A 26,280-nucleotide genomic window follows, 5' to 3' on the forward strand; every position below is an offset into this window, starting at 1 on the left:
GTCGTCAATTAGTAAGACCGCCTTGGTCTTGAGTTTACATCTTACTTGTGAAAAGTTAAAAGCTAGAGGGTTTACACAAAAAAATCTTAACTTTTAGTATCAAAATGTGTTTTCTTTCTTTTCTTTAAACAAGTCTAGGCTAGCTTTCCGCAACGCTCGAAAACTCAACCATTCACGTATCATATTCAACAGAATGTAATAATATATTGTGTGTGTGTGAGAATGTTGTGGTAAGAAATTTGCTTGCCTAGACTCACGCCAATCATGTGTGATATAATCTCTACATTAATATTCAAATGCGTAAATGACACTGTGACAAATATAATGTAAATTACAATGTGCGCTCAAGAGTTATTTTTAATTTGTATTTTTCTTCTCTATTTGGTGAAAATGAGCTCGACCAAATTGTGTCTGCAATGAAAAAAAAAATGCAGCACCGAAATTCGATAAAATCCACCATAACATTTTTTTCCACCAACGAAAAAAGAGGAGCAATCATAATTTAATTACATCTTGTGATTGACTAGAAACTCTTTGCCAGAGTTGCTCTTTTTGATGCATGCCCTTCTGGTTTTATCTTAAGATATTATTCCTATACTTATAGCTTATAAATGTCTGAGTGTGTGTGTGTGTTTTGTCTGTCTGTGTTTATGTGTGTTAGTGTGTTTTGTTTTTTCTGTTTTGAGAATTATTAGCCGGCAGCAGTCGACTTTTTTTCAAATACAGCGACTGAAGGTCGCCGACTTGTGGGCACCAAGAGCTAGCCAACAATTGACACAGGTCCGCGTGGTCACCACTTAAGGCGCCAGCATTTTGGAAAGCTCCTCATCTTGCAGACAACCCTTGAGGAACTCGTCCTGCGTTAGTTGTCCGTCGTTGTTTTCGTCCATCTTGGCAAAAATGTTCTTGGCTCGGTCCTCTGCAGAGTCGGCCGGCCGATTGGAAGAACATGCGCCCAACATGTCGTATATCGCCTGCAACACAAATCACGATAAACAGCCGTGTTGAACCCCTTAAAATAGTAGTTATTTTACAGACCTGTACTATTTTAGTCATTTCCTGGATGTCTATGACGCCGTTGCCGTCCACGTCGTACATTCGGAATGCCCACTTGAGTTTTTCTTCAGGAGTTCCAGACGAGGTTACATCGATGGCTAATAAGAATTCCTGCAACAATCAACGGAAAAATTTGATTAAGAGAGAAATGTAAATCATAATTCAAGGAAAGGCTTCTGAAAAAAGTGGCCTGATTAATTTTGATTAAAATTTTCTTTCCATTAGCTTTGGTTTGTAGATTTCAGTTCGAAGGAGACATAGCATGGAAAATTAAGGTCATTGAGAGAACTGAATTTTCTTTAATAATTTTTTTCTTCCTTAAAATTAAACTGACCAAAATTGATAGAAATTTCACCAAATCATGTTCATATCGCCGCAATTAAGAAGGAAAAATACATTCAATAGATCAGACGACATCAAAATTTACAAAAATTAAATTTAAATGGGCCTTGAGTGCTCAATTGGAAGAACAAAGGTTGATTTGCTTGGCTTAGTCACAGATGTGCGTCAATTGGTTTTATCATTATCACTTAACAACGTCATTGTCTCAATACCCTTGACTCGTTAAATACATATTAATGTGTCGAAGCAAGAACAAATTTGGACCATGACACGCCTGTTAATTTTTATTAGCATACTACGCGTGGAGGCTGAAGGCCCATTAGGGTTCGGCCGAATAATGATCATTGCCACTTTTCCTCTTATGCAACCCGCACGACAGCCTTGTGCGGCAGGTTGCATGTCCCCTAAACTGCAGTCGAATCCAACCCCACAGCGATGGGCGTTCTGTAAAAAAATACAAAACAATCGCGTGCAGCTTTCTGAATTTGATTAAGAGTAAAATGGTCATGTGGGAACAATTACGAGAAAGGCTTTTTTTGATACCAAGAAATTTTATAAAAATGAAAAATGATGTTTTTTTACAGAAATGTATTTGTGTTTGAAAATTTGCTGAATAATTTAAAACGAGAAAAGTAAAACTCTGTAATTTTTAATTAAATGAAATACTATTTTTTTCCATAAAGGACTGTGAATTATTTATCCTTCATCCACATTAACTAGCAAAAGAATTATTGAAATCAGAAATATTTCCATCCCTTCAATTAACTATTTCGTCAAGTGAATTTAATAATAATGAGTAAAAATAGAGGAATATTAAAAAGTTTTTTCAAGTTGGAAATGCAGGCGCAGAGCATGAGAACAGGTCGTGAAAGCGTTTCCATTTATAGCCTCTTGCATTGAATGGCAAGAACTCCCCTTGTGACCTCTTGCGTACGTGCACACTTTTTCATTTCAGACTTTTATTGTGCGCTCTTTTTCCATCTCCGATGTAAAAGGGAAAAGAATGAACGGCGGAGCTGCACAAGTTGCAGTTTTTTCTTTTTAATCTCAGGAGGCAAAAGGACGAAGGAGGAATCGGTGGTGCTGCCATTAGAATAATATTTTGCCGTGTTCAAGTGTTTGCGTTGCGATCGGGTGTGTTCCTGCTGAGCAAACGTGTGAGTAAGCAGAGGTTGTCGCCGCCGCCACCCGAGCAGCAGCGCGCAACGAGAAAGTGCTGTGAATAGTGCGAAGGAACCGAAAGTGGTTGATGCGGGGCTGGCGGCGCTGAGGGTGCTTTTCAGGGGTGCGCGCACCAGTGCTGTGGTATCGACCTGTGGCTCTGAGTGCTTCACCTGGGCACCGCTCCAGCTCCAAAACAGCTCCAGCCAAAACAAACGCATCTTTTCCTCGTCGCACACGCCAATTGTTTTGCGCCAAATCCGCTTTCCAGCTTTTAATTTCCCGCACTCGACACCTCGCCCGCGTTGTTTGATAAATTTCAGGAATAAAGAAAGGAAACTCGACGGAAGACTTACGAATTTTGATCGGTCAATTAGGAATAGTTGCGAGCGGCCCAGTTAATTCCAAAGCCAACGAGCGAACCGAATTGTCCAAACGCGCGCCTGGAGATCAATTAATCCAATCTGGCTCGGAAACTGGATTTCGGGCCCCGAGCAACAGCTGCAGCTGTTTCTTTCTTTTTTTTTCACCAGAGCCACATGAATAACAGACCATTTTTTGGGGTAATCAATAAAGATGGATTGACGTCATTCCGCTCGCTGAATGAACCAGGACAAATTTTTTCCCCGGCGAAAATTTTTCCATAGAGAAAAAGTGATTCTCACCTTAAAGTCGATGTAGCCGTTCTTGTCCATGTCGAACGTGCGGAAAACGTGGTCGCAGAATTCCTCGGCGTTTCCGCTTGGGAAGAACATCTTGTACATATCCACGAATTTGGCCGGCGTCAGCTGTCCGTTTGGACAGTCTTGCTGCAACACAAAACAAACGGTGCGTCAGTCAAATCGTCAAAAACACTCTTTGAAAAAAAAAGATGAGACGGAAACAAAATGATAAACGCCGCTTTCGGAGTGAGCGTGATTTTTTATTCAAAAATTCCCACGTGGGCATTTCGCAGTGAGGTTTGCAAATAAAAAGGGCTTTGTTCGTTCCGAACACAATGAAGAGAAAACGTGAAATTTTAAAGCTCGCACAGTCTCTTGACGGATTGTTTTGCGTTTAATTTGCCGAACTTCACTGGGGAGGGTTTTAAAAATTCATCTGCCTTTTTATTATTCAGGTGCGGTTCAAGCCATCTCTCGTTTTCACTCTTCCCGCGTCAGAATGGCTTCCTACGACTCTTGTTGGAATTAGGTTTGGAACTTTATGCCTCGCGGTTATCGTTTAAAAGAGACAAGAAGAGACGTCTTAATGCTGGACGTATAATTGCTTAATCGTTCGCCCAGAATGAAGCAATAAAAATAACACAATTTCGCAGGCTAATTACGAGCGGCGGTGACTTGGCCTTTTTAGAAATGTTTTTACAGCGTCGAGCACTAAAAATCGCACTATAAATTACAGTCGTTAACTATAGTTGATGGGCCTAGTCAACGCTGTGGACAAGTAAATTCTGGAAATTACTCTGCGGATGTTTTCGACCATGTCAGAAAAATATTTTTATCCACAAAACTTCAAAGAATCCAAATAATATTTTTCTAATTGTAAAATTTTAACGACCAAGATTTATTTCATAATTCGACAGAAAATTCAAAATTGGAAATTCCAAGTGTTGAATTTTTAATTTTAAACTGCGAAAATCTACTAGTTTGAGTGTAAAAATATTAAAATAGTAAACAGACTTAGAAGCTTAAAACTTCAAAAGCCGTTTTAGGTACAAATTTGACACCTGCTGGTTGATAACGAACGCAATCTCGATGAAAAGCAAAGTTACATTTTCGAGCCAAGGCCACCGCACTGGAACAACAGGCCATTGTGGCATGAGAGAGCGATTAGCATTGAAACGAGCCGCATATTCACGTGTGTAAATCGCTCAAAATTTAACCTGGATTACGCCAAAAGAACAAAATCGGTTATTAGAGAGGCGAAGCTGGCCAAAAGTGGCTCACGTGCCCACAGCCAGAATTATTTATTATGCGCCGCTCGGCTCGTATCTCATTTTTATTGTGGGTCTGTTGGCTTGGCCGGCCGGGCGAGCAAAACGCTCGTTTATGTTCGGACCCTATATTCAATTACGTCCGAATTCCGGCGCTTGCCCGGCTCGGATCGTTGCAAATGCTTGGAAAGCAACGCAGGGGCGTGCGCAGGTTGCATAATTGCCCAACCGTCCACGCTTCCTCCGAGGCGAAATAAAACAAATTTCACGTCTTGCATTTTATTTAACCCAGATTACGGAGCCTCACCTGCGGCGGTTAAAAATTTTTAAATTAAATGGGGATTCGGAGGAAAAATATGGTTCCGAGACTTCTGAGAAGCGCAAGATTTTATCAAAACCAGTCTGGTCAGCATCTTGCCATTAGTAGTTTGTATCTTTAATTTAACATTCAAGATAAAAAAGAGCCATGCTTGGTTAAAACATTCAAAATTAATTTAAAAATATCAAGATTAAAAAATTATTTTGATGACAATTGAGATTAATTTAAATTAATGCAATTTGTGATTAACTATTTTTATGAATTTATTATGAAATAAGAGAAAATATTGAAGAATAAAAATTTTATTGCGTGAAGATTGGCCCTATTGCCTTTTTAGGTAACTTTGACGGGAACAAGATTAAGAAAAAAACCACTTGGGGAACGATGACGAACTACTTTTATCGCAAGAACTGTTGATTCGAAAAGCCGATGTAATTGAAAAGCGCACGCAAAGCCGTTGCTCAGGGCCCATAAAATGAGAAAACCGAGCGAAAAGCATGTTTATTGGCAAATCTCCGTGTCGACAGGAAGCCGTACAAGAAGCGACAAGTGAATCCGCGCCTTTCAAAAATACAACATAAAACCAATTTTGCCGCTACAAATGTTCAGGTCGCGGTGAATATAATGAAGTCGTAAATCGCGTGAGGAAAGAAAGGACCGTCGCCGCGAGAAGCAAATAAACAGCTCGGTTTCAGTTTGAATTTTGGCGTTTCATCCCCGCGCGCACAGGAAAGTGAGCGGAAAGCGAGAAATCCTGCGCCGCTCATCTAATGCTTTCTCTTGGCGGCTGTTAACATTAATTTTTCACCGTTTCCTCCGCCCAACACTGATGGAAACCGACGCTCTAAACAACTTGTGGATCGCAACGCCGTGCCAAAAGCGAATAATTTTTTTTTGGATCGCGCTCAAACCGCTTGCAAATTGTTAACCCTCCTCGTTCATTATGCGGTGAATACATGAATTGCTCGCTTTTCAAATTCCGGGGAGTGGACGAAGGTAAAAAAAAAATAATTATCGAGCGGACAGAGGAAGGGTTGGGAAGGAATTGCTTTCTTACCTTGAAGCCTTTGTACCATTCTTTGATTGTGGCCTCGTCGTAGCGAGTGTGGGTCTTGAGGAACTCCATGTCTTCTTTGGAGAGTTTCTCTTTGCTGCCGAAACACCCCATTGCGAACACACAAACGACGCCCAGACGATCACCACACTACACTTTCTGAAACAAACGAAATGGTCTTGTTATTGGTTTTGTAGCTTTTGAGAAAACCAAAGATGAAATCTAGTTTGGCTTTGATGCCTTTGATCTATTTCTGTTTCCGTTTGCAAAATAAACCTAAATATTTGCATTTCATATAAATAGGGGAAAAGTTTATCAACAAACCTGCGTTTAAAGTCAACTTGTATTAATGCCAATTTATGAAACAAAATGACTTTCTTTTTGAAATATTTTTCTTTTTAAATTCGTGAAAAATGTGGTTTCACTTTACACGTCAATCATTCATTTCTTTTCTCAATTTAAATTTGAAGAGTAAAAAAATAAACTAAACTATCAGTTTAGTCATCTAAATTTAAAAAAAATGTTCCTTTCAAAACTTAAAATTAAATAAAACTTGCATCTTCATGTCATTTTCTCTGTTGTGAAAACTTGATTCTGAATTTATAAAATTCATAAATCTTGTCTTTTTTCAATTTCCTATCTGTTGTGGACTGCAGTAGAATAAATAGGCTGCAGATGGGCGTTTGATAGTGCGAAAAATCCCACACCGGCAGAGACCGGCGCCATCAATCGGCGTAAATGCGGCCATAAATATTTTCCCTTACTTTTTCGCTCCGACACGAAAACGTTTTGCCGAGGTGGGAAACATGAAAGGTGAGTAAGGGAAAAAGGCGATAAATCTTCGTCTCCGCAAAGAAGAAGACTTTTCTCTGCAGCAGCGCGGCGTGTCTCTCTGCTTTCTGGATTTGCGCGGCCTGTGTGTATGTTTACGACTGCGGCGAGGCCCCCGTGCGCGAAACTAATTTCAGAACGAGATTGGACCAGAGACTGCATTTTCGCCAAACCGCAAAAGGAAAAACTTCGATTGATCCGTTTTTCAATCGCTTCTGTACTTTGTCTCCGAAGAAAGCCGCATGCGGTCTCGTTCCGATCAAACTTTTTGTTCCAACCTCCGATTTTCTTTAAACGTGCAATTGTCTCACAGCCCGATCTACAGTTATTTATTTGATAACGCTGCCGGCCATCGCGTTTAGGGCATACTGGTTCTGCGGGATGCACTGGCTTGATTATGCCGCCAGTTTTTTACGGCTTGACCTAAACTTGCCGCGGGTAAAAAAAAACTGCTGCCAATGACCACTCCGTACGTGTTCAAACTATCAAGAGTTCGCTCTCGATTAACAGCGTGTGTGTATCTATTTGGACTTTTTAATGACAGTCCTTCCTATTGGAGCGCACATAATGACGTGTGGGTTTTTCACGGCACAATGCATGGCATCCCGTGGCTATCTTTTAGTAATGTGCGAAATAATCACTTTTTATCAGCGAAGGGAATTTGAAAAGGCGCCTCTGAATAATCGCCACATGAGCACTGATTTAACCTAGATAACGCCGAACAATTTATGACTGGTATGAGTTTCTGCGCGAGAATGAAAGGTGACTCACGCCAGATTAAAGTAATCACACATTTTTTTGCACGAATTCTTTTCTTGCTTTAGATTACAACAATTCAACTGAAGGAAGTTCTAAAATCTTTGCATTCTTCCAATTGAATTAACGAGGAGTTTCTGATAAGCTGAAATTAAATCCTCTGAAGCTTTTCCAATAAGATCAATGCAAATTTTGCACGTCAACTGATCTATTGAATTTATTTTTCCATCTTAATTTAGGTGATATTAATGTGATTTGGCGAAATTTTTATCAAATTTTTTTTTTAAAATAAATGATTAATTTTAAACATTCAGTTCTCCCAATTATTTAAATTTTTCTAACAACATTTCTAACCGATTCCAAATGTAAAGAAAAATTATAATCCAAGTTAATCGGGCCGGTTTTGCTCTTAGAAAAAGCCTCTCCTTAATCATACCGATTATCAAATGCTTGATAAACAAACATTTTTCTTTTTAACTGGGTCCATGTTAACCTATTTTGATCTGATGCTGATCAGAATTTGACGGAATCAATAAGCTGCGTCGGAGGTTGTATTCTCAGTGTGTTTACAATAAGAAGATGAGTAGGAGGCGCGAAATGAAAAACTCTAGAGCCCTCTAATCAGAGTAGACTGCACAAAGGGGGTTTAGGTTTAAGGGATACAATATCTATAGTGGCGCGGTGCTTTGGGCACTTGAAGAACTCGTTCACGTGCCGGCCGCCGGGACAAAACGCCTGCTTAAAATGGAAAGCTCGCGCCTTCAGGCGGCACACGAAATTTCAATTAACAGGCCAAAAAGCCATGTGATCTTAATTCCTCACGTTTTTAATCCACACTTTGCTAAAGAGAGAAATGATGTTTGGACAACAAACTGATTTTGATTGATTTTCTCGGCTAATGACGTATGTGGAAGGCAGAAATTGATTCTGAGAAGGCCGCCCGCGTGTTGGGAGAGGTCGTGCATAAATTTATTTATATTGAAGCACTCCTGCTGGCGAATTCGCAGGTGGCAATCAATCAACTGTAATGGTTTTGCACTGCGATGCCTGCAGATGCAGCAGGAGTCAATTTTCATTGATACAATGAATGGCAGGCTGGGCGCCATGCTGCGTCGCACCTGTCTTTGCTGCAAATATCTGTCATTCACCGACTAATGTCAAAACGTGTGGGCGTTAATGGGTTTTAAATTTAAAATGGAAAAGGCGAAAAGATTGTGAAGGTTCACCAGTTGCGTAATTCTTCAACATTGGTTCTTCTGACAGCCCTAATTTAGATTGATTGTATCTTTCAATCCAAAGATATGTGATATTAGATGCAGCATTAAAAATACTGGAGGTAGAAAAATCAAAATTGGTACAGTCAGGCGACCTTAGAAAAAATTTATAAAAAAAATTGGCTTTGGTTGTCTAATTTACACATCTTTGATCGCCTCACTACAGCCCCACGCTGAATGAATTTTGATTTTTCCAACGCCATTTTTTTGCATCATTATAGTAGCAAATATGCTAGGATTGAAGGGATACAATCATTCTAAATTAGGACTGTCACATTAGAACCAATGTTATTGAATTACGCAACTGGTGACTTAGATTTAGCCGCTTCAGAATATGTTAAAATTTTGATTGAACAAAGGCACTTAAAATGAATGTGATAAAAATCAGCAGTGTCAATTTTTTTGCCAAGTGTTCTTTCCTCACCTAACCCACGTCAAGACTATCAAAGGTGCAAATTTTTTGCATATCGATTTGACAATTGTGAAGGAGAAACGTGTTATTGGCGGGCGCGAATATATACACGACGAAAATTAGTATGGGAGCGTTGATTTTATCATGGCTGAATCAATAACTTAATTAGCAGGCGAGACGCGATTGTACTCACGCGAATTGAACGGAAAAAAGCGGAGGAATAAAACGGAGAAAGTTTCAGCTCTGCCCTTAATAAATATTGCGGCCGGCGCTTTTAAATCAGCTCCTGCGAGACAAAGAGGGAAATCGCTCGTTTTTTTCCTCTTATGTGCATCCGACTAATCTAGTTAAGTAGCAAACACGATTGATTCTCGCAGCACTCCATGTCAAGACGAGGACAACGTCATGCCGAGCCAAATCTGTGCAGATCCGGTGCGCCATACATGCCAATTACATGTTGGTGCAACATTTCAAACGAACGTCAAATTATGCATGAAAAACAACTGTGATTACATATGCAGTGGGTGCGTGCGTTGAGTCAGCTTGTCGGTATTGAAGATTAGATGTGAGATTGTGAACGTGAATCACAGAAGATAATAAGCCGGGGTGCATTAAAAAAAAATAGTAAAAGGAAACGAATCGAGACGAACCGAGCGGAAAAGGTGTTTCTGCACGAGCAGAAGTTGCACTTCGAGTCCAGAGGGCCGAGCAAGCTGCAGAGGGTGGAGGCAGCACCGCACTCGCCAAAAGGTCCGGAGGCCGCTCAACAAGAGGCGGGGAGCATGACAGACACACCGAGCACGACACAACACCTCTGCGGCACTGGGCAGACGGCAGACTGAGCGGCGAGCCCTGACATGGTTGCGGCACCGCCGCTCCTACTCGGCCGCGCCGCGGCGCACTCCGCGCCTCTCCTCCTCCTCCGACGCTATTGCCTGCTGCCTACCTCGCCACTAAAATCGATCTCTTTTTGGTATTCCTTTGCCTTGGCTTCGACCCCTGATCCCTCAAAGCGAAGCCCCCGGCCCCGCAAGCTTCATCTTTGGAAACGAAAAGTTTCTCAAATTCACCTCCGAAGAAGACAAGAACAAAATTAATTGTCTGCAGCAATTCTTGTGGCTAAAGACATCAAGCTATTTTTTTATAACTATGGTATAATGTTTTTTTTTTTATTTTATTTAATATTATTTTACATATTGTTGTTTAAATTATTTTAATAACATAATATTATTTTTTTAATTAAATATTTTTTTGAATTTGCTGCGTCTTTTGTGAAGAGAAATATATTATCTGAAAGCTTATCCAAAATTCCATCCTTCAAAACTGTTTTTTTATTAATATTTATTATTATTATTTTATTTATTTGTCCAATTATTTCATAACATTGTTTGCATTCAAATTTTCAAAACAATTTGCACAAGAAAAAAGGCATTGCTGGAGAAAAAGGCACCACCACTAGCAAGAATTTTGTAAAAACTTCCGAGATCTAAAAGATCCCATCCGTTGGAGCTTTTCTCATGGTAAATCTAGTAATTATAAATAAATAAATTCATTATTGATTATTATATGAATTATTGTGTCCTATTTCTTAATTTAAAATGATACTTTATAATTTATGTTTGATGTACAGTATTTGTCTAAAAAGACACAATGAATGAAGTATTGATAAATTTTTATTTATTTGTTAAAAGCAGAATTAGATAAGAAAATTTTCTAAAAAATGCTGAAATGTTTAAAAAAGTCTTGAGACCTTTCGGATTCATCAAATTTCCAAAATTTTAGCCCAACGAACTTTGCCAATTGAACCGAGTTTTTATCTGGATGTTGGCAAAGGGCGTCGATCAACAGTGGTATTTGCCGCCGCGTCTACCCTCATCGTTCATATCACGCAGGTGTGGACGGCCAGCGACCTAGACGCAGAAGAGTGCGGGGGAGGCGACCGACTCAGCCGTCGCGGAGGGTGAGCGGTGGCAATGGCCGGAGACGGGGCAGTGAACGCGGCCAGAGAAGGGCCACGAACCCCCCGCAAAATTATTAATTTTGCAGCCCCAACTGTTGCAGCCAAAACTCGATTCAAAATCTGCGGCGCCATTTTGCTCCTTTGAAATTAGTCGGCGCGTTTCGGGTTCATGTTGCTCCGACGTAAAGTGAGGCGCCCGCTCGATCTCTTTTTTTCTGCCCCTTAATAGCCCGGAGGTATGTAAAAAAAACCGTCCGTTTTCACCCAAGTTTTTGCTCGCCGCATGCATAAAGAGAGTGAAAAAGGACGAGAGAGATAAAAAACCTCATCTGCGCTCGGAAATCCACACAAGGCGAAATTAATAGCTCAAAGCGTTTAAGCCGAGTCGTCTCATCAGCGCGGCGCATGCAAATAGGCCCATCCACAGCAATTCCGCAGCTGCGAACTTGGCTTTTCCGCCGAGTACTCTCTCTAGGCTTCCGCCTGCCATTATTTGCGGACCCGCATGTGCCGACGATATATTTATCTTATTGCAGGGGTCGTTGAACCCGCCGAGGCCGGTACATAAATCAGCCGAAAATAATGCTGATTAAAAGACGCGTGCATTGATTGCCGCGGTCCGAGTGAACCAAATCGTCGGCCAGACTGAATTTTCCTGTCCGCCTCGCGATCTGATTCGGAGCGACCACGCCTTGTTTCAGGCGTATTAACCAAAGCATCCCTCTTTCCCCCGCTTTACACGCCGCGGATTTTGCATCGGGACGATTAATCATTTTTGATCACGATTACCGCAAATAAGCCTGTGATGAATCCAGTTCGACAAAAATTAATTAATGGCCAAAATAGACAGGACGTAATTAGAGAAAAACGCCCCGATTTTCCCATAAATCATTAAGAAGAGTTCCTTTTCCTATCTACGGCAAATTGATTTGGTTTGGTGTAGAATTTCGCAAAATAAAAACTGCCTCGGATCGTTGTTTGGAAGACGCGAAACGCAGGCAACAGCCACCGAGTGCCGCATTCATTTGCACTGCAGTCGCCAATTAAGCGGGGAAACTTGAGCAACTTTTCCTTCCCGCGCGCCAGCAGCATCCCTGTATGTTTGTTTGTTGCAAAAGCCCACAATTATTTTGGAGCCGATCCAATAAATTTCCTTGCGCTGGCAAATAGTCGCCCATGCATGTGTGTTGAATAATTAATAAAGTGCCTGACGTCAGCAGCCGAAGATATCACCACAGCAATTGACGACGAAAATGGTTAAAAATAATTATTTAAATCGGTAAATTAATTTTTCTTCCTATAGCAATTTTTTATTTTAGTTATTAAATTTTTAAGAAGATCAATAGCAATTGGTTAATTTTGTTGATGCGGCAAAATGATACACGTGGTTTTGAAGAGAGATCGAGCGTCGTGCTTATTTTTTTTTTTTTTCTGCAAAGCATATTTTATAGTTTAAAGCGATGAGAATCATTATGCTTGCGGCTTCGAAGCCAAGCCAAGCCAAGCAGAAGCAGTAAATTCGCTTTCAGCTGCCGCCTCCCATGCTCGAGGTAAAATGCGAGTCAATTTATTTCGCAAGAGAAAATAAGAAAATTGCCAAGAGTGTACCAACGCAGTGTCAACGCTGCGAGACAACGATGCTTTATTATTCTGCCGCGTGCATCACCGACATAAAGGGCAGAAAACAAAACCTCCCTTGGTAACGTGCGTGTGTTTGCGATGTTGTCAAAACACACAAATATACACACAGCCGCAATTACCAAGATTTGGTGTAGATTCTAATCAAATTTACACAGAACGCATCCCAGTGACAACCACTTTGGTTATTGGTTGAATTTTGAAATTGCAAGCATCATGAATTCAATTAACCCAAAAATCTAATTGATTTTTTTTTCCGAAATTCAATTTCGTCAAATTGGGGCTTTGATGAAATTTTGTACCTCCATAAATCAACACGCAACGCTGGTTGTCAGAATTCTCTAGGGAAAATGTGGTGCTAAAAAACTGTGAATTTTGAGAGGAAAAAAGAATAAATTTTTTCTGGCTAGCATTGACGCACTTTGTAAATTGATGTACTCGATAATGTGAAAAATGAATATTCCCATTGTTATGTTCTGCGTCAATATAGACACAAATTTTTAACAAAGTGACGATTCTGCTTTTTGCCAATTATTGATGGCAAAAAATTAAAAATATATTATACTTTGGTGATTCCGAATGATCAGTCATTGGGCAGGTTTGACTGGAGAAGGAACACATAATTATTATTTCGTTGTTAATTTGTTAGTGTTTTTGTAATTTTTTAGTGTAGAGTTGTTTCGTGTTTGCGTTGTTGAGCATATTCCAGTTTCAGATTCTGAAACTGAGCAAGAAAACCACAGCTCCTGGAAAACGAATTAAAATGTCAAAATTTAAACTTTTATTTAAATTTAAATTTTTTCAAAACACATTAGGATTTTTCTTTCCAAGAGAATTAATTTTTCAGTTTAAAATTAGAAATCAAGAAGAATTAATTTTTTTGGAAGCAGAAATCCTAATTCTCCTCGGTTTATGCAACCACGTCAGACTTCTTTTGAAAAAATAATTATTACACCCCAAGGTGCAAAAAAAACCATTAGAAAATGGGGAGGTCACGCGTGAAATAACAATAATCGGGTCGTAAAAATTGCCATTTGAAAGCGCGGCGCAGGGAACGTGCGAAATCAAGGCTGGTTTTTGGTTTCATTATTTATTATCTCGGCGTTGTTTCTCAAGCACGTCGCCGCGTGCAGCGAATGCCAAAGAGAGTTTTGTTAAAATTTCTCCCTCTCCGCCGAGGCACGACGAATATTAAAAAGAGAGACGGCGATTTGCGTAAACGGCTTGAGAGTGTCTCTCATTACTTTCTTCCATCAAATTAAAAAACGTGCCGTCGACAAAATCGTGCCAAACAAATTTGGTCCCCGAAGGAATTATTTGCTCGGAACAAAATGCGTGCAAATATGTATCGAGTTCAAGGCAGGCATGGGAGTGGCGGAAATGCTGGTGGGCTGCCATTTGCACATTTGCAGATCAGCTCGGCGGCAAAGACAAGACAAAGGAGTCGGACAAAGCAACCATTGATTTGCAGCTCGTCTTTGATCCAGCGCCATTTCTTGATGGTCCACTGACCTCTGACCTTTCAGCTGCAACCCGGCCACCGGAGACAGAAAAATGGGGTGCCCGCTCGGCCATTGTCACGTCAGACCGTTCTGACGGTCTCACTTATTTCTATCAGATTCGTTTTTTAAAAATTAACCCGCCCAAAACAAAAGTATCATTTTTAATTTTTAATTCTCGATCATTTGCTTAAATTTAAAATTCTGTTTTATTGCCTTTGAGAATTTTTCATATAAAATCTAAAAAATTGCCATTCTGAATTTTTATTACACTGTTCCTACATGTTAGAACGATCTGAGAAAAAATTTTCAGCCCAATCAAAGTTGAATTATTTTTGCTAAATTTATTTTGTACATATATATGACCGCTATAAAATGACCATGACCTTTGCCCTCTGAATAATTTGACTGCTCAGGGTTGAAGAAGAAAAAGGTTTTTCGCCTGATTTTGTTTGTAAATAAGTCATCGACCTATACTTTGGCTTGAAAGGTGTTTTAATTACAATTATTTAGATTGACGTGAATTGAAGCTTTTGATTCATCGTTTTTCCTTTAACAAGATGTTGCGCAATCGATTTTTTGCATCATAACTCTCTGCTATCTTTTCCCTTTCACGAAAGCAGCATAATGAGAAAAATATACACGTGGCGTGCAACAAAAGTCATAATAAACTACGAAGAGTAATAACGCGCGTTCGACGTGGTTGCCTATGTGGCTGGCATCGCAGGGCTGATCGATAGCGAGGCAGGCGCCGGAGCAATAAAGCTGCGCAATTGAAAGCTCAAATAATTGTACAATTAAGCTGTTAAACTTTCATTTCTGCCTGCGCGCACGCGTTTTCGAATTTACGAGAATGTCTCGGCGTGAATAATTCAAGAGTCTGTTCGCTCCATTTGAAAGTTAACGTGATGCCAAATTGCACATAAATTGCGCCGAAATTTGCCTTATCCGCAGGGATTTTCATCAAGTACGAAATTAATTATTACTCTCCAATCCCATCACTAGAGCTTCAATTTGTAATTAACAAGGTCGATCGCAATCTCGTTCGTCTATTTTAACATGAAACTGGCGAGAAATTTCCGTTATGCCGAAATTACTGGTCAAATTAAAATTAACTTTTGCATTTTATTAAAAATTCATGAAATGAGAATAATTAAATTCTTGATACAAATTACGTAATCAGTGGAGATTCAGTTGAGCTTTTTATTCTAGGTGCCAAAAAGGCGATTCTTTTTCTTTCCCTTTTTCTCGCGTCACGCACGCGACTCAAATGGAATAAAAACCTGCTGCGGCCAAATCGGGCTTGCAAGATAAGGGGCGACGTAATTTCAAATTCGCGTGCCTTCGCCGCCCACACACATGTCAATTTCTCTTCTTTTTTCTTTCTTTTCTTCGCAGAGTTGGGTGAGCAATGACCCCGTCGCACGCGACACTCATTACAATAATCACCGAAAACACTCAATCCCGCAGCCGGCGGTGGGGGAGACTGGCGAGGTGGATCACTTTCGATCATAATAATGCACACAGAAGCTGTCATGGACCGCTTTGCCGCGCAAACACTGCGCTGGAATCCAGCCGAGATTGGAGGTTTACTCGTAACCTGTTGCTTTTGAACCTATAATTTTCTCTCAAATGTAAAAAAAGGAAGGTGTGGCCTGAGATTTCTAATGTTCGAGCCTGCGGGAAATGCCACGCATATTTACATTAATTATTTTGACAACGTTTATGGTTTTTACTGAAAAGGGACTTCTAAATTTTATCTCCTTGTTCTTCCAGCCTCATTTTAAAATTACTTAAAATATCAATTTGGGCTTATCCAAAAGTACCCTCTGGGCCTTTCGAGGAATTTTTTTAGTTTTACATGTTTTACGGCTTTTTAAAAATGAATTTTTTAACAAAATTTCAAATTTTCATGTAAATTGATTTAATTTTTTATGCTGAACAACTTTTCTGTTGATACCAAAGCTACCTGTGGGTCAAAGATCAAGGACTTTTTTAAGCGATTTTATGATTTTTTGTGTGTGAAAGAGTCCAATTTTGGGGATGATGGTCTCTTTTGATTATTAGTAGGTAGAAGAAAAAATGTAGCTTGTGTAATCTTAATTGTGATTTTCAGAATATTTTAAATTATCGCAAATCACGTCCGAGGTTAAAAAACTGGGTGAAAAAGCCACCAATTTATCTAGAGGCGAATTTTGTTTGTTGTAATAATTTTTTGAAAACCCGGAGACCAATTTGAACTGAAATCAATATTATTTCAGAAATTTTCCAAGAAAAGGGAATGAAATTGTTATAGTTTATTCTGTTTTTACCCACGTTTTAAACTTCAGACGCTCTTTGAGAGAAAAATAAAAATTAAATTATTCTGCAAATTACATTATGTAAAATTACTCAACTTTTCCTGTACTTGAAAAACTTGGAATTTTTAACTAAAAAAATCTTAAAATTTTGTCTATTTTTATTTTTTGAAACTTTTGGGTTCCAAAATTTTGATAAACAATTTCTTTTTAAAAGCCGTTAAACATATTATGTAAACTAAAAATGATCTGTTGCCTAAAAAATCCTTTAAAGGCCCTGAAGGTCCTCGTGGAAATTTAAAATTTTTGGCAGACTCTGAAAGTGGAATTGCTCGTTTTTGCGCCAAATTTGAGCTGACAGAACGCGCCACACATGCCCCATGATGACTGAAAACATTTTCCAGCATGTCGACGCGTATATTATTGATCTGGCTGCAGACAGATCTCGTCGACTCTTTGGCAATAAAACACTCATCAGCAGGCAGAATCGCCCCGTCGCGCGAGAGTACAACGCGGCGGAGCAAGCAAGATTCGCATCAGCGCTGAAAATGACTTTCCAATAATTGAATTTCGCCATGGATCGTCAGCAGTCAAAAGCCAAAAGCAGAGAGCGCTCATCGTCCTCGCACTAAACTCGCCCGGAAAATGCACAACAAGCGTCGGAGGAATTTATTTGAGCGTTGAGCGGCCTGAAATTTGCATCAAACATTTCGCTCGCCAGTAATTTTGCGACTCTGCAGCAAAATGTTTTGGCGTAAAATAAAAGCACGGCGGCCGAGAGTTGAAATGTAGCCAATTCACGCAGAGTCGGATGAAAAGAAAACTATGTAACACACTTGACCAGTAAGTATAATTTGAGTGAGTTTAGGCGAGCGGGCGGGCGGGCGAATCGAGCGACGGCGCTCGCTGCTCAGCCACGGACTGCTGCAGTGACGTCACAGGAAAGCAGGTCGATACTGACAGGGTCAGGGGGGCACAGCCCGACCGACGAATGGTGTTTTGTTGACGGGCCGAAGAGCCTGCACGACACAAAAATCAAAACACCATTTGACTCAATCAGATGGGCAGTAAAAAGTAGTGACCGCAGCCGATTGATAAAAAGGGGCCGCAAACAACCCCCGAAGAAAATGGCACTGGCACGATTTCACTGAAGGCACGGAGGCTCCAACGCCGGTAATTACGTAAAAAGGCCAGCACTTTTCGACGTTTCAAATGATTTTTATTTCAAAAGCATGATGAAATAAAATGCTCAAGCTTTTCGGCGGCTTTGTCATGGGGGCAAAAACATCAAACACTGAGCTTTTTTGGTTAAATAACAAGGAATATTTTAAAGACGAAAAAATACAGTGAATTCGGATTTTAAAAGAACTAAAAATACTTAACAAATTCCTGATTTGAAGGAGAGGCTTTTGAAAAAAGGCCTAAGTAATTTTAATTTGATTGATTAATTAATATTTCTCCAAATTTGTATATTTCAGTTCCAAGGTAACATAGTAAATGAAATATAAGTCATTCGAAGAACTGAATTTATGAAATTAAATACATTTTTTTGTATGAGTATTTTCTTAAATAATTTTTTCCTCAAAATTAGCTCAACTAAAATTGATAAAAATTTCAACATATCGCGTTCATTTGAAATCAATTAAGATGGAAGAATAAAATTAGCAGGTCTGTGGACATACAAAATTTACATTGATCTTATGGGAAAAGATTGAAAAGTTTGATTTACAATGTAGATATCATAAGCTCCTCATTAATAATTAATTTTTGAAGAGAATATTTGATAAAATAATTAACTTAATTAGCTACATAAGAAATTAATTCAATAATTTTTGATGAGATGTTCCACTGCAAATTTTTGTAGAAATTAAAGAGTAAATTATTTTTTACATTGATAAATTTCAAATCGAATTATTATCTCTTCCAAGAACAATCAATTTTAATGGTTAATGTCTTTGTTGTGCAGCATGATGTTATTTAATGAGAGTATTTGCGGTCGTGTTACTTTCGAATCAAAGGACTATATTTACACGTAACAAAATAGGCTGCAACACAACGCGGCTGTAATTAGCAGAAGCCGGGAGGCTCCGTCCCTTCCCCTTCGTAACAAGAACGTAATCAGGCGAAATCTTAGCGGGTCAGCGGCACCGGTTCTCAAGAATCCATTAAGAGACGTCGCCGTGCACATGCAGGGGGGGTCAAAAGGCACGCCAACTCAAAATCAGCCCCTCATAGGAAGCGAAGGAATCCTGCGAGCAAATGACCTCCCTGACTATAATTGCACTCTCTGCCCCTGTCACCGAACCAACGAGCTAATTGAAATCAGTGGCACGGCCAGGGACGGGCAATTTTCCTCGCGCCGAAAATATAATTTGATCGAATAATCGATTTGCTAGTCGCCGACGATTTTGGCCCTTTTGCAATTCACGACTCTCGTCAAGCGGAGCAGAATGGCTACATGATGTTGGGAGTTTGCATAGAGGACACAAGAACAAAAGCGGCAAAATGCTTTTGAAGCCGGTCCACGTACCAAGACTTCAAAGCGATTATTACCGTCACAATGCCCATGCACGTGTTTCTGCGGCTGCATCTCTAATCATCACAAGTGCTGCCTAAAAAGACAAGAAAATAAATATATAATGTGACACTGAGACGCTTCGCCATCGGCACAGCTGACTTTGTTTCGCGTCCTAGTTGAGACGACTTGCAAATTTCAAGATTCCATTAATTAAAATTTCAAAAAAATTGATTGATATTAGCTAATGGCAATTTTTCCGCACTATAAACGGAAATTTCAATCTCCAAACTGCTCTACATCATATGATTCAATGTGTTTTGTCGTTCTATTTTGTTTTCAATTTCCTTCCTATGATTGATTGGACTGGACCAATTTTGATTTTTCCAAGGCCAGATTTTGTATTAAATTTGGAATATACGTATTAGGTTTGAAAAGATACAATCATTCTAAGATTGTAGAAAGAACCAATGTTCATGAATAACTTAACTGGTGAATTAGAAAAGTAAATTTTTCCCTCGTCTGACCTAGCGCAAGAATTTCTGATGCACAATTAAAAATTAGAAAATTTCAGACAATAGACTTTATTATAAATTTCCCATTTTAACTGTTTTACTAAAATAACCTTTTTTTGCCCAATCTGTGCCGAGGTGATGAGTTTTGCAAAACTTTTCATGTAAACAAACATCCAATAATACAAATTTGCTGGATTTGCTTCATTCCCCAGAATAGCGCGAATGAGGAAATCCCCGATCAGGGTGTTTCCTGCCAATCGATTTTAGCAAATTTCCGCGCAAAGGAAGCATTTTCTTTAAATATTGTCGCAATTAGCAAGTAGTGATGATAGTGGCGCACTATCGGATTTGAGTGTGGCGGCGCCTTCGGATCCGGCGCGCGCGTGAATGGAGTGTAATTCCTCGAGGGCTCGGCGGCTGAATGAGGTTGGTGCAAAATTAATATTTGGGAGTCTCGCAGCAGCAGCGGCAGCAGCATTTGTTAAAGAAGCATTACTGCCTTTGCAGCTAATTGGCAAGGAGGGTGGAAATTACTCGACTCGAGAGAGTGAAAGAGAAAAGATTCAGCCCGAGAGAGGGGAGGAGGGCGAGCGAGAGCGAAACTCGCGGCCCCGCTATTCAACGCATTATAATCCAACGCGGCGTTTTGAGACCTTTGTTAATTTTTGACAAGAAAACACAGAAAACACCGCCGTAATCTAATAGGCGCGCTCATTATTTTGCCTTCCTCGGTTTTAATTAGGCTAATCGTTCCTCCAACTGCGGCAATTAAAATTTATTTCGCCCGCGGTGATATCAAGTTCAAACAATCAGTCGACAGTTTGATCAACTGTTGAAGAAGAAGAAGAAAAAGACACGCGACGAGTATCTTTTCATCAAAACTCTGAGGAATTTGGACACAATCCATTGACCTCTAAACTGTATATGTTGTGCTTTGAATAAAATCAATTGAATCTCCTTTGGTATAAACTACGGTGAAATAAATTAATGAATCTGAACTTTACAAGTCTAACTATATTAAATTTAAACTAATTATTAGCTACTAAAAAATGTAGCAAGTTATTTTTAAATGATATATTGGAGCTTAAAAAAAGTGAAATATTGTAATTTATCGCCCCTTTTTTACAAGATTATTGACATAGAACAAGATAGATTTTTTATTTACTTCAATTATCAATTATCTTGTTTCACGCATTGACAACTTTTGAAATACGTCATTTAACATAATTCTTAATTTATGACAATTACTTACTCATAAAAGCAGATAAAATACTCTTTCATATATCAATGAACTGCTATTTTTACTATTTTTATACAATTTCTCTCATTTTATACATGAATTCAACAAAAAATTTAAAAATTTCAGTTAAAAATATTTCTTAATATTTAAAAAAAAAAATAATTTGAAAAAACTTCCAAAATTTTCATTTTTATATAATGTTTTTATTGATCTATCATGGAGGCCAATTTCCATATTGAGATTTGACATTTTCAAGTACAAAAATGGAGGATTCGCCATAAATTCACCTTTTTAAGATAGGCTCTCGATATAAATTTGTTGCCTAATGGAGGTTTCATTTGATGCCAACTTGCAATTTATAATAAATTAGCCTGGCATCCACTTTAGGTGAACTTTGGGCCAAGTTATTGTGAGCAAAAGGGGTGCGAGTGGATGCTTTAAGCCTCCCTCGTTATGTATTTTACGTTGGGCAAACAAAAAAGAAATTTCAAAGGTCGCCGCCATTTTTGCAAATGATAAACTCTGCAGCATTTTTTTTCGGCTGAAGGTCAAAGTTGAGACCTTAATAGACCGTAATTTCGCTGCTTCCAGAGAATATATTCAAATTTCCAACAGATCTGTCTTGCAGGTCACACGGAGGAGGCAGTGCCATACATTTCGGTTCGCCAGGCAAGCAGCAAAGTCGCTCGATACGCGGGGCCTGGCTCGGACTCGCGATCGTCCCGGTGGCGCCATCCGAACGAATGCAGGCCAAATACTGCTTTAGTTGCGAAATCTCGCGGCGGCAGCACAATTCTTCTTCCCTCTGCAAATAATTGATTAAATTCGTCACGGAAACTCTTCTTAAATTAGCTAATATTATATCAAAGCCCCGTTCCATATTTTTAAGTAACCGCAACACTACTTTTTTCCTGTCGTGACTTTGGTCAAATTTGCGTGGAGCCACTTTTGTTATTGTGGGCTAGTTTAATCCCTAATCCGAGTTTGTTGGTCGAATTTCCAACATTAAAAACCCGCAAGTGCCGGCCGAACATCTCGTTATCTTTTCCAACATGCAAATTCGTTTTTCACGGCATTGATTATTTGCTTTAAGGATTGCGGTGGAATTGCCTCCACGCAATTTCAGTTATGTAAGAGTAAGGCACACGGAAAGTAGACTTCGAGCACTCGAATATTTGCTTGCTTTATCGCTCCGACACGAACAAAGAATTTTAACCGAAGTAGAAATTTATCATTGCACTTGAATGAGTAAAGAACTTAATAATTTTGGTCAGTAATTTTAAAAGAATAATTATAAAAAAATCAGTAAATTAAATTTCATTTTGTGACCATTCAAGTCAAGCTAACGTAAGTTTGATGCTTATTTCGAGAAACATTGAGTCTTTTAACCTTAAAAATTAATTACAGAAAAAAAGGTGAAGCAATTTACAGTTAGACAAATGAAATAGTTAGCTAGATGTGTGCAATAGTTTTAAACGTTGTTTTCTATACGTAAATTGTGATTTTTAGGTCAAATGATAACAAGTTGCTAATACGTTTCAATGGCGCTGCTTTCGACAAAAATAATTTGCAAAGTTCATATTTTTCCTGACTTACATAACAAGTGATGCTGTGTGTGTGTTTTTTTTTTATTATTCTAAAAAACACTATTTTTCGACAAGGCCAATTTTATCACTCCACGAGAGTCTTCTGGAGCGTCAATTTTTCTTATATAACAACGTTCATTTTTGTAAATAAATCAATTTTCTTGAGATTAATCAAATTAAACGGCAAAATTTTTATTTCTACCAACGGAAAAAAACAAGTTTAGTATTGTAAATAAATTAAGACTAAATTTGCTGAACTAATTAATATTGTTGGTACAAAATAATTTCAACTTTCAGCTATAATTTTATAGCGATATTAGAAGGCACTGGCAAAATCCATTAAGAATGAAATTATCCTTGCAAAATTGAGGACAATTTTTTGATAAAAATAAAAAACTTTACGTGTGTGGTCGATATTATTGTTTCACTTCTTGGAGAACACTCGATTTGCATAAAACCATTAAGGGTTTCGCCGGCGGGAAGATAAATTTACCAACTAGAAAAAAGATATAATAAAATAGAAAGCTATTCGGGCTGCTGGCGCGGCCGGACGGACATTCGTGGAATGGTTGTGCTTTCCTCGTGCAGCACTCGCAGCAATAATGTCAAATTCGAGAAGTGTGCGGCTCGCCGGTTAAATTGATCCGAGCAGCCCCCGAACCCCAGCAAAGGGGTAGACGCGGGGCTTAAAAATAGACACTTTTCACTCCCTTTCACTTGATGCTACGCCGGTAAAAATAAATCCATGCGCGAATGCTGCGAAGGGCCGCTTTTGTGATGAAAAGATCGCCTGTGTTTCAATTTGGGCCGTCGCGAATTAGAGCCGAGAGCTTTACTACTTGTTACGTCCGCAAAAGTTTCTTGCTGCTTCTTTGCACATTTGCATCGATCGAAGTCGTCACGATTCCAATCCGCAGGTTAATTTCCTTGGCGTGCTTTGCTCGCGAATCCAAAAATTTCATGTTGCGAGATCCGACGTCGCCAGTGCAGTGACTTTGACTTGCGGCCAATTTGATAATTCGCTTGGCACTGGATCTGTGTCAACCGCGCCGTCTAGAGAGCCTTCTTTGTTGCTCATCCAGGCCTGGAAAAGCCTTACGCGTTTAATGGCCCAAAATAAACAAGCGAAATTTCGGCCGGGGCTGCACGCAGAGAGGGGGCAAAAACTGCGGACGTCGCCGCCAGTATTAAAAAAGACGCACCCTATCCAGCTTTTGCTCAAAAACGTGTCCCTTTCTGGGCCACGATTGCGTAAATTTGCATGCAATTAAAAAAAAGCGCAAAGAGTTAATATTTTTAAAAATTATTTTAGCTTCCGAATGGGAACATTTTTCTGTAAAGCAATAAGCTAAAATTGACACAAAATTTCCAACTATAAAAAAGAAATATTTTAATTATAAAAGGGCGTTGCGTGCATGTTAAATGGAAAAAATGTTCTTTCATCATTGTGAAATAGCAGACTGTGACGCCCAGCCAAATTTGACCAATTATAAAGTTAATTAGTTAATTAATTAAGCAAAGTATGACCTTTTTGTTTTAAAAACTGCAGAAGATTCTAGGTTAAGTTTTTTGAGAACAAAATTCATTATAATTGGTAAATTTAGACTGCAATCAATCCTAATTTAGCTCTACAACAACACTTGGAAAACTTCATCTATATTTTTAAGTCGGCCCTAAAACTTTTAATTTTTAAGTCATTTTAAATTAAATATGAGAGCAAAATGAAATTTTTTCTGCTCGTATGACGCTAAAAATTTTAATAGGTACGGTAAATCTGTAAATCTCACATACTTTGAATATACACCCCATTTTTTCCAGCGACAATTTATCTGTTTTATTTATTTATTTTTATTATTTTTTCTCTAGACGATTTCCACGATTGATTTAAATTTAAAATCAAGTTTCCCTGAGTGGGCTTTTAAAGTCGTTTATCATTTTGTAGGCAAAAAAACAATACAAAAAAATAAACCACTTAGAAAACCAACTGAGGAAAACTTAATTTTAAATTCAAACATAATTTATTTTTCAAAAAAAAAAAAAAAAAAATTCAAATGATAATTGATTTAAACAATGTGATTGTAAAAATAAGGCAAAATAAACAATAATGAAAAAAATAAAATTGAAAAGTATAATTTTGGTAATTTTAATTTTTGCATATTGAGAATAAATCCTGTTTATTTATTTGCTTTTTTTTCATTTTGAAGACTGGATGCCTTTATATGGCACTTTATTGATAGAGGCGTGAATCGGGATTTTAAAAAAAGCAATTAAGAGATAAATTCCACGAGACCGCGCCGTGCACTGTTCGAGTGCCAGACAGACTGGTGGTAACCATAACAATAGTCGGCTCGATGTCGATGTCTTAATCAATATAGCTGGCAGACAATTAACATATTTCTTTCTTGATTAAGCAGAAGCAAAATTAACGACCCAATTAAATGCGGAGCCAATAAAATCGCCTCAATCGATTTCAGGCGCGAGTTAATCAAAGGTGTTGATTTTCAGCAAGATTTTTTTTCAATTTTGTTATTTTTACGAGTTTTAAAAGCGGTCTTGAGCCAAAAGTGCAAAAACACTTCCTAAAGTTTGCTCAGTGCTCGTTACCACAGCCTTGGAGCAAATTTCGCTTGGGACGACGCCAATAGGGCAACTAGGAAAATTGCAAAAAATGGAAAACAAAACCATTCTGGCAAAACTGATTTTTTTTTTTAATACGGAAACTTTCTAACTGCCGCAATAAATCTACTCGGCAAGTCATCATTAATTAAATATGACACACGTTGGTACTTTCATATTTAGTTTGGCGCAATAAAACAATTGTCAACAGAGATTTTTCTCGAAATAAAAAAGACGTCGTTTTTCGGTGCATTCGGTTGTTGACAAAAAAGGCAGGTTTGTTGGATGAAAAGCACACAGGAAAATAATCTGGCGGGCTTACCTTGTTTGTTTGGAGTGGAGCATCGTGACGCACATTGCTGCGAATATCACTCAAAATCACACAGTTTTTTCTATCTTCATCCTCTTCACTCTTCAAGCGTCCATTTCAATTCACATTCAAATACTTTTTTACATACCAAATATCATTTCAATCAGAATATTTTGCAATCAGACTGGAAAAAGGGAATTTTGGCGGGCTTGAGTGAATTATTTTGCGAATAAACGCAATTTTCTGGTCGTTGCAAGTTTGCGAGAAAAAAAACTTTCGGCGCGTCAACTCGAGTGATTTAAAACACGCGGTGCACATGAATACTGATGAGCTGAATCAATAAATTTGTGTATAAAAAGTCTAGTTCTATTTTGGGTCGTCGACACCTTTTTTGTTTGTTTCGTCGCGAAACAAGAAGCACAACTTATAAAAAGAATGAGTGGACTAAAAACGTCCTCCTATCAGAGAACAGCTCCAATTTTATATCAATTTTGATGAAATAATTTATTTTTATCAAACTGCGAAATGGTTGTTTCGCGCACACGTGCGAGTTTGCAAGTTATTTCTAGTCAATCCTATTTGCAAATCGAAAGGCGCTTTCGATGTCAAATCGGCGCAATCACCAGAAGGAAATGACAACGCGCGGTGCCAGGAAACGGAGCTAATTGCGTCTGTGTGTGCCGCCGTTTGATCGGCGATTTTCTTCTCATTGTGGCGCTAATCGAGACACTTCGAAAGGTTGGACTGAAACAAAGGTTTGAATGTCCTTTCTGACTCCGATCAAATTATCAACAATGAGAATACAAGAAGAAGTCACGCGTGACCTGCCGGGGAGTGAACGGCAAAATTCGCGCACACTCGCGATTTCCGTCGAGAAAGAGAGAAAAAAACGTGTCGTTTATAAAAGAGACCGTCTTTGTCCATTCTGGAAAATTTTCTCAACTTTATAGTTCAATTTTCGCGAAAAAA

General features: G+C 38.8%; 2 protein-coding genes across 3 annotated transcripts in view; both read right to left on the reverse strand.

Annotated features, from left to right (window-relative positions):
- The window catches only part of LOC132197004 (neurocalcin homolog), a 33,245-nt gene that overhangs the window by 6,555 nt on the left and 410 nt on the right, over window positions 1-26,280 (reverse strand). The window lies entirely within an intron of this gene.
- LOC132197006 (neuronal calcium sensor 2) lies at window positions 420-25,708 on the reverse strand. Of its 2 annotated transcripts, none has more exons than XM_059620013.1 (5): window positions 25,324-25,708; window positions 5,866-6,021; window positions 3,225-3,368; window positions 1,039-1,167; window positions 420-974 (listed from the first exon to the last, which is right to left on the reverse strand). In XM_059620013.1, exons 2-5 carry the CDS (start codon window positions 5,974-5,976, stop codon window positions 798-800), a joined length of 561 nt encoding a protein of 186 aa, XP_059475996.1. In that variant the 5' UTR covers window positions 5,977-6,021; window positions 25,324-25,708; the 3' UTR covers window positions 420-797. The 2 variants fall into 2 exon arrangements, with proteins under 2 accessions (XP_059475996.1, XP_059475995.1); XM_059620012.1 differs by lacking the exon at window positions 25,324-25,708 and adding an exon at window positions 9,786-9,983.

Source organism: Neocloeon triangulifer, unplaced genomic scaffold (genome assembly GCF_031216515.1).
Source record: "Neocloeon triangulifer isolate White Clay Creek 2 clone unplaced genomic scaffold, ASM3121651v1 ptg000012l, whole genome shotgun sequence".
In the NCBI taxonomy this organism is placed as follows: Eukaryota; Metazoa; Arthropoda; class Insecta; order Ephemeroptera; family Baetidae; genus Neocloeon; species Neocloeon triangulifer.

What these genes read in the sequence shown, in the direction of transcription:
- LOC132197006 (XM_059620013.1), bottom strand. Translation starts at nt 5,976, where the DNA reads ATGGGGTGTTTCGGCAGCAAAGAGAAACTCTCCAAAGAAGACATGGAG. An exon ending in AATGGTACAAAGGCTTCAAG is followed by an intron (nt 3,369 to 5,865) that starts GTAAGAAAGCAA and finishes TTTGTGTTGCAG; the next exon opens with CAAGACTGTCCAAACGGACA. An exon ending in ACGGCTACATCGACTTTAAG is followed by an intron (nt 1,168 to 3,224) that starts GTGAGAATCACT and finishes TGATTGTTGCAG; the next exon opens with GAATTCTTATTAGCCATCGA.